We start from the raw sequence: 8,261 nt of genomic DNA, 5'->3' as shown, positions 1-8,261 counted from the left end.
GTTTTTAAGAACATAAGAAATATGAGCAGGAGTAGGCCTTACAGCCCCTCAAGCCTGCTCCACCATTCAATCAGATCATGGCTGATCATCAACCTCAACTCCACTTTCCTGCCTGATTCCCACATCCCCTGATTCCCCTAGAGTCCAAAGAACATATAGGTTTCCTTACACATTCATGTTTTAACTTGAAACATTGCACAGGATTAACTTTTTCTATTCTACTTACTACTTCATTGCCCTCAAGAGTCAAGTTTTTTCTAACCTTTCCTCTTAACACTAGAGATCAGCCACTTGACCCATATTTGTACTGCTTGCAGAGCTGTTTCCCTTGTGCCTCAGCAACCACAACTGAGCATCAAATTGAAGGTACAACCTGACTGAACCACTATAAAGCTTTAGCATAAGGCTCAAGATTTAAATTCTGATTTGACAATATATCTCAGTACTCTGTTTACTTTGGTATTTGCTGTTCTATAGTGATTGACAGGGTCAATGTTGAGTTTATTATGACTCCCCATTGGCTTTCAGCCTCTCCACTAGCTAGTTCAATATCATTCATTGTGTATCCTATTTCTTCTGCTCTGCTTAAGACCTTGCTTGCACTTATCTGCATCAAATTCCATCTGCTGTAGTTTTTCCCACCTGCAAACATTGCATAACTCCTGCTACAATTCCCCAGCTGTATTATCTGTAACCCTGTCCAGTTTAGAGACAACCTAAAATTGTAGGAGGTGTTTTCTTGGATGGGTCTCATACCACTAAGCTTTAGTGCATTTAGCCATCAGATCAGGACCTGGCTTTTTACATCAATGTGGACCCAAAACCACTTCATACTAACCCCAAGGGGCAGTATAACTACATTCTCAGTCCTATTCTGGCTGCATGTGACACACCATCGGTATATTTCACACAGCTATCAAAGTTGCACTCATGTTAAGTTTTTAAAATGTTGAAGCGTAGCACTCAAAACGTAAGATGCAGCCCCACATATTTAAATGAATTAATACCGTGTATGCGGCTACTAAAGTACAACTACCTTCCCACCCAACACCCGGTCTATTCCTCCTCACTGCACAATCAATTTAAGGCGCACTGAACCTAGCGCACGTGACCGCGATCGGCCAATCAGCGCCAACTACTGTACCAGCTCCGCAGCGAGAATCACGTGCCCTCCCCTGCGCGCGGCCGCGAGTCGGTTACCCAGCGGCGGGGTCGCGCGGCCGCGAGTCGGTTACCCAGCGGCGGGGTCGCGCGGCCGCGAGTCGGTTACCCAGCGGCGGGGTCGCGCGGCCGCGAGTCGGTTACCCAGCGGCGGGGTCGCGCGGCCGCGAGTCGGTTACCCAGCGGCGGGGTCGCGCGCCCTCTGCGCGCTCCGTCAGACCAGAAGCTCCGCCTACATTTGCATCAAAAGATGACGATTCCCATGATGCCCGTTTTGCATCGCGCAAGCGTGGTCGCTCCTGTGCCACGCGTCTCGTGTGCTCATGCGCAGTGTCACCGGTTCAGAGTAGGCCTCAGTGTAGCTTGGGTTCTTGCACCAGCCGGCCTCCTCTTGAGGGTTTATTTATTGTGTAGGAGGCTATGGCTGGCTGGGCAGGGTTTTCTGATGAGGAGCTGACGCGAATAAAGCAGCTGAAAGGTAAAAAAAAAAGAATTGTAATGTAAGATTTCGATGGTAGGTGGGGGTTTGGTGAAACGGGCACTCCTAATGTCGGTGTCCGAGTTGCAGAGTCTAATGATTTGCTGCTGAGCTTTCCTATATGTCTTACCTGCTCCCTGACCTGCTCTAGGTTTGCTGGTAGCGCTTCTGTAGCGGTATGGCTGGGTTGTATTGCTGCCCTTGTACTGTTCCGTAGCAAGCAAAGCAAAACTCTCTAAATGGGCACACAAACAGGTGCGCCAATCTCTGATGGTCTACCCTCACCCGGTGAATTTCCTCAAAGAGTTGATGGCCCTAATTGCTCTCTAATATTAGAACGGACGAGCTTGCATTTATATACTGCCTTCCATGTCCTTAGGATTCCCCAAAGCGCTTTACAGCCATGAAGTACTTTTGAAGTGTAGTCACTGTTGTAATACAATGCAGAGCAAGGTTTCACAAACAACAAGTGAATCTGTTTTTGGTGTTGATTGGGAGATAAATGTTGGCTGGAACTTCCATGGTCTTTGAATAGTGCCATCGGATTTTTACATCCAAGAGAATGTTTGCCTAGTGGTTATAGTGAAATTGACTTCAGTAAACTTGATAATTTATGGGTTAGCATCAGAAAAACATGATTGTGACATTTGTTTGAATGTTGTAAAAATTCAACTAGTTCACTAATGTCCTTCAGGGAGGGACCTGCCACTCCTGACCTACATGTGACTTGGGTCCCCCACTAAGTGACTCTTAATGCCATGAGGATGTGTAATAAATATTACCTTGTCAGTCATCCATATCCCAAGATGACACCTCTGACAAAGCAGTACTGCACTGAAGTGTCAGCCTAGATAATGTATTCAAGTACTGGAGTTGGGCTTGAAGTGTGTGCTACCACTCAAGACATTTCAAAATGCTTTATAACCAAAGGATTACTTTTGAAGTGTGGTCACTTTTTTTGGAAGTAAACAAGGCATCTGTTTTGCACACACAGTCCCACATAGAATGACTGACATGAAAATCATTTTTTGGTGGTGTTAATTGAGGGAGGAATGTTGGGCAGGGCACTAGGAGAACTCCCTGTTGCTGAATAGTGCTATGGTTTTTTAAAAAAAACATTACTTCAGCAGGAAGACAAGGTGTTTGTTTAATGTCTTGTCTGAAAGACTGAAACTTGAAGTGATCCAGCAGATTGCCTGTGAGCTATGAAATTTGGCTTTAAACCAACTCCAACTGGTTTTGCACCACTTCTGATAAATACTTTACACTCAAACAAATTTGATGCAATGCAATCACAGACTCCATCAGTGGGATGTAAAAACTGCATCTAATCAACAAAATCTACAGTGCAAGAAAGAACAAACGGGCTTGCATTTATATAGCCCCTTTGTGTTCTTGGCACACCCCAAATTTCCCTACCACCAGTGGATTAGTCATTGTTATGGAGGCAAACAAAGCACCCAATTTGTGCACAAGGCCCAACAAACAGCAAGTGAATGAATGAACAGATCTGTTTCTGATGGAATTTTTGAGGAAGGAATGTTAATCAAGAATGTTAGTCAGAACAGGAAAGCTACCTACTCTTCAACTTTTGTGACTACCTGAGCAAGCAATTTAACATTTCATCTAAATGACACTGCAGCAATCCTTCAGAACTGCACTGAAGTAACAATCTAGACTGTGCAGCTGTAGTGATGCTTTAACCCACAACCTTCTGACTCAAGTGAGAATGATCACTGAGCTAATTGACTTATTGTAGGTTTTCAATGTAAAGAATGTGCATTATCATTTATCTGTCCTTCATATGCACAATAACTTGTATCGAAGAAACAGCATAGGAGGTGGATTCAGCCGATCATGCTTATGCTATTTATAGCTTTATATTGGAGCTATTTATTTGAATCCCATCTCCTAGATGTTTCCCCATACATTAAACATTTCCCTGGAATGCTAAAAAAAAATCATTGTACGGATCACTGACTACACTAAAAGATGCTAGAGCATCAATGTAAAGGGAAAATGCCTCAGGATTGTGTTCTTTGCAATGAAAAGCAGCAGTTATTGCATGAATGAAAATGTATAAAATTATATCAGTTTTATCAGCAACCACATTGTGATTGATGTGTTTAAAATGTTAAACGGATTTGATAAGGGGATAAACTATTTCCTCTAGTGGAGAAATCAAGAACAAGGAGGATCTAATAAAATTAGAGCTAGGCCATTCAGAAGCGAGATCAGGAAGCGCTCTTTCTCAAAGAAATTTGACACTCCCTCAAAAGGCTGTGGATGCTAGGACAATTGGAGCTTTCAGAACTCAGATGGATAGATTTTTGTTCGGTAAGGGATATGGGGCAAAAGTGGGTAAATGGAATTGAGGTACAGATCAGCCATGATCTAATTAAATAGCGGAGCATGCTTGTGGGGCTGAATGGTCTACTTCTGTATCTAATGTTCTTGATATATGAAAGCTTGAATTACAAAAATTTGAAGTTTGAATTTTCTTTTGTTAGCATTTTTTATACATTGCTTAAGTTGAAAACAATCACGAGACAAAAGTGGTGAAGCTATATATAAAATATGCTACCAGGTCTGATATAAAACTCAACTTAATTTTAATTCTATTGAATTAATACAATAGGTCTTCAGAATGCCAACAGGTCCAGCCAGTCTGGGTTGGCTATTCTTCAAAAAAAAAAGTTTCCAGCCTCTTCAAAATGATGAAATACTATTGCAGTAATAAAAATACTTGCATTTATGTAGTGCTTTATCGCATCAACACATCACACAGTGGATTGCTTTAAAACTGCAGTAACCTATATAGGTAAATCCAGCAGCTGTCCTTCATTAATTAGCAAGACCCCAAAAACAGCAACTAGAGAAATGGACAGTTAGTCTGTTGTTCTTGATCTTGGTTGAGGGAAGCACCAGGAGAACTTCCTCCTCTTTGAATAGCACCATGAGATTTATAATGGCCACCTGAACTGCTGGAACAAGCAGATGGGATCAGTTTAATGTTTCTTAGGCACACTATCGCTACCAGTGCAGCACTCTCTCAGTAATGCATTCAAATGTCAGCTTTGATTGTGTGCTCAATTCCTCATGCATAGAGCTGCTCAGTTGCTGAAGTCAGCATCAACTAAAATGCCTGATTTGCAATTGAAGCAGGTTTACAGTAGTACCATAAAACAGTTAAATCATTTTGGAGAGAGGGCCAACATCAAGAAAACTGGGTGAAAAGCAGTCTTTTCAACCAGTTGAGTACAGCATTATAAGTTTATGCTTGTGTGACCAAATCAGTCTTTGACACATGTTACTTGTTAAGCCAGAAGTGCTCGTGCAGGAGAAGTTCATTGGTGCCCAAGGAACTGCCATACACTGGTGCGATGACTCGCTTATGGTGTAGTAAGGGTTAATGGTTCGTAGTACAAACCTGCATTCGTAGATTTATTGTTTTTTAAAAAAAACATTCTGTTGATACTACATGATGAAAGATTGGCAACAGATCATGGAAAAAAAATAAGGGTGCCAGCCTGTCTGTCTCCCATCCTGCTCCTACCTGTGCCACAATTTAAGTAGCCATGATGTGGAGATGCCGGTGATGGACTGGGGTGGACAAATGTAAGGAATCTTACAACACCAGGTTATAGTCCAACAAATTTATTTTAAAATCACAAGCTTTCGGAGATTATCTCCTTCGTCAGATGATTGAATGAAAAGGTTCTCAAATCGCGTATCTTATACGATGTTGGGACAGCAATCACACCTGTGTAAAAGACACAATGTATATCGAGTGTACTGGGACGTGCTGTTCTCCGTGACTGGCCTGTTTGAATAACAACGACACCTTTTGATTGGTGTGATGCTGTCCCAACATCGTATAAGATATGCGATTTGAGAACCTTTTCATTCAATCATCTGACGAAGGAGATAATCTCCGAAAGCTTGTGATTTTAAAATAAATTTGTTGGACTATAACCTGGTGTTGTAAGATTCCTTACAATTTAAGTAGTTCTTGAGCTGTTAGCGACATCAAGGCTCCCCTATATAATAGATATTACAAAATTGGTTGAGCAAAATATAGAAACCTAAATGGTGCCAGCCATTGTGTGTCTATGTGATGTGTTGGTGCTAGCATTTTTTTGTTAAATGCCCATAATTTAAAAATAAATACCTATCGAAATGAATAATATTGCTCAAAGGAGCCACTGTGCTAGCAAGTGCCCCAAACTTGCTTCAATTGCAAATCAGTAAGAGGCAGCCATGCATTTTAGAGGTTGCTGCTACTGCTGACCTTTTTCTGAAAACCCACTGAAAAGTCGAGTACAGTTAGTCAGTTTTGAGGGAAGTCATAACATTTATAGCAGCAATGAGAATTGAATGAAGTAAAAATAAAAAATGCTGAACGTACACAGATCGTTTTATTCAGTCCCATAAAGGGGCTTGGATATTTTCCAGTTTCCTGACTAAGGTTAATGTTTTGGGCGTAGACCCTATTATCTCTCTTTAGCTGCTGATAGACTTGTGTATTTTCTGTTTTTTAGACAGATTTCCAGTATTTTCAGTTTCTGGTCTTTTTATCTGTAATGTAAATTGAATCATTGCAGCTTAAATTTTGCTACTATGAATCAGTTATAAGATGCTTTTATTTGCTCTTATTTTAAGCTCTGGTCAGAATTTGAAACCAATTACTTCAGTCTAAACAGCTGTTGGAATACGAAAAGGAACTGAATTCTAACTGTAAATTATTTTTATTCTTCGGGCAATCTTTGTCTTTTTGGTTAAATTAGTTCTAAAGTGGTCAGTGCTCCTCAGTCCTTTTAAGTTCCACTACAATACCTTGCACACTTTTTCTGACATCCCCATTCTATTGAAATAAAGACTCATTCATTCATTCACAGGCCTTCCCGTCGAACTCCTTACTTCTCTGTCTTTGTCTTTGCTCCAACAATTTTCAGACTTTTAAGATCCAAGAGTGGTGCACTTATTCACTACATCTTGCTTTGCTTTGTTTATGCTTTTCAACCTTCTGTACTCTGAGTCTTAAACTTTGGTTTTAGTCTAGAGAAAATTCCCTGAGCAAATTGTATAGAAAGGATAGCAGGGGTACATGCTCATGTTGGAGATGTGAAAGGGATTTGGGACACTCTGAAGTTGTAACATTTTACTGTTTTTAGCATTTTTTCACTCTAGGTATTTTAGTCTTGTTTTTCACACTACTGTCCTAGATGACCCCTCATTCTCTATGTCCTTGATTATTCTTATTTGTCCTAATATCTAGTTAGAATATTGTAGCACACCCAAGATAATGAATGGAAAAACCTTTCTTTAAGATTACCTAAGCTACAGGTTCTATTCTGTACCTCTAAGGTCTCCTCATTTTGGAATCAGTAGAGTCACACTTGCATATTAGACCATATTTTAGTTTTTAAATGACAAGTTTATTAAACAGTAAATGAACAAGCCAATAATAGAAACATCTGTAATGTAGTAAAAATCTTGCGATTGCACCACTTGACTTGTCAGGTTTTTGTCTCACTTTTTGTGTCAACTTTTTCCATTAAAAGTATATATATCCACATTTATAATGAAAAATGTCTATGCAAACTATTCACTCTAATTGCGCATTCTGGCCACTGAGTTCCCACGGTTCTCTCAAAATGCTTTCTGGAAATTTTTAATCCGCTTTTTTTTCCCCCATTAGTATCTGAAATTTCTAATGTCCAAAATAAGGGTTTAACCAAAATTTAAAACTAAAATATATATATTTCACAGTAACTTAAATTTATCCATTGGAATGTCTTTTGTGTCTTTTAGTGCCTTCATTTAAAGTTTTTTGTTGAAGGCCTCAGCCTCTCCTGGGCTTTGAGTTGATATGTTTGCCCAGAATAGTGACATTGTGGGCTGAATTTGGATTGTGCAGTCTGAGCATATGCAGTGTATCTAATTTCCTAGAATCCAGTAGTACCATTTAGTCAGCTGTGTTTTCTTTAGGTTCAAGTAGTTTTTTTGTGTGAGAAAGAGAAAAGATGAGCATTGTAGCCTTGATTTAACCCTCTCTCTTTCTGTTGTCGTTCACTTCACTCTTAACCTTCCACACATTCCCTCCAGCTCCTCCAAAGGGCAGGTGGTAAGAGGTCCCTTTATCCTTAACCAATCTCCATCCTACCAAGCTTGCTATCTGTTTCCCTCAAAGATGCTTCGCTTTCAAAATTAAACTTACAAAAAAAAAATTGAGGAATAAAACTGCCTGTCCTTCCCTTCTGTTTGTATTTCTCTCTCTCTCCCTTTGTTTCATAGATGGTAGAAATTAGAATCTCTGTCTCAGATATTAGCAATTCGAACTGACCTTTTTTAATGGTTAACAAAACACAGGTGAGGTAATTGGGTGGCTTCAAAATTCAACTGGTTTTTGAAAACTGAAGTAACATTGTGAAGAAAGAAACACTTCCCCTTCTTACCTCTTTCCAAAGTTTATAGAACACTAAATCAAGGATTGAGTGGGTGGTTTAAAAGGGAAGAGATGGGAGTGACGATGGGGTAGTGGAAGGGAGTGAGGGGGCGGGGCGGGGCAAGTGTAAATAATTAAGGGAGGGAATGTGAAAGCTCCTGAGGATCAGATTTT

The 8,261-nt window shown here is 40.2% G+C and overlaps 1 protein-coding gene across 1 annotated transcript in view; it reads left to right on the top strand.

Moving 5' to 3' along the window:
• Nucleotides 1-1,502: 1,502 nt before the first annotated feature.
• Nucleotides 1,503-8,261, top strand: part of gorab (golgin, rab6-interacting) — a 30,954-nt gene continuing 24,195 nt past the window's right edge. The window contains exon 1 of the mRNA XM_067990446.1: nucleotides 1,503-1,639. Within this exon, the coding sequence (XP_067846547.1) occupies nucleotides 1,582-1,639 (58 nt within the window). The 5' untranslated portion in view covers nucleotides 1,503-1,581. The remainder of the gene's footprint in view (nucleotides 1,640-8,261) is intronic.

Source organism: Heptranchias perlo, chromosome 9 (genome assembly GCF_035084215.1).
Source record: "Heptranchias perlo isolate sHepPer1 chromosome 9, sHepPer1.hap1, whole genome shotgun sequence".
Lineage (NCBI taxonomy): Eukaryota > Metazoa > Chordata > Chondrichthyes > Hexanchiformes > Hexanchidae > Heptranchias > Heptranchias perlo.
This window is presented reverse-complemented; position numbering and strand designations above follow the sequence as displayed.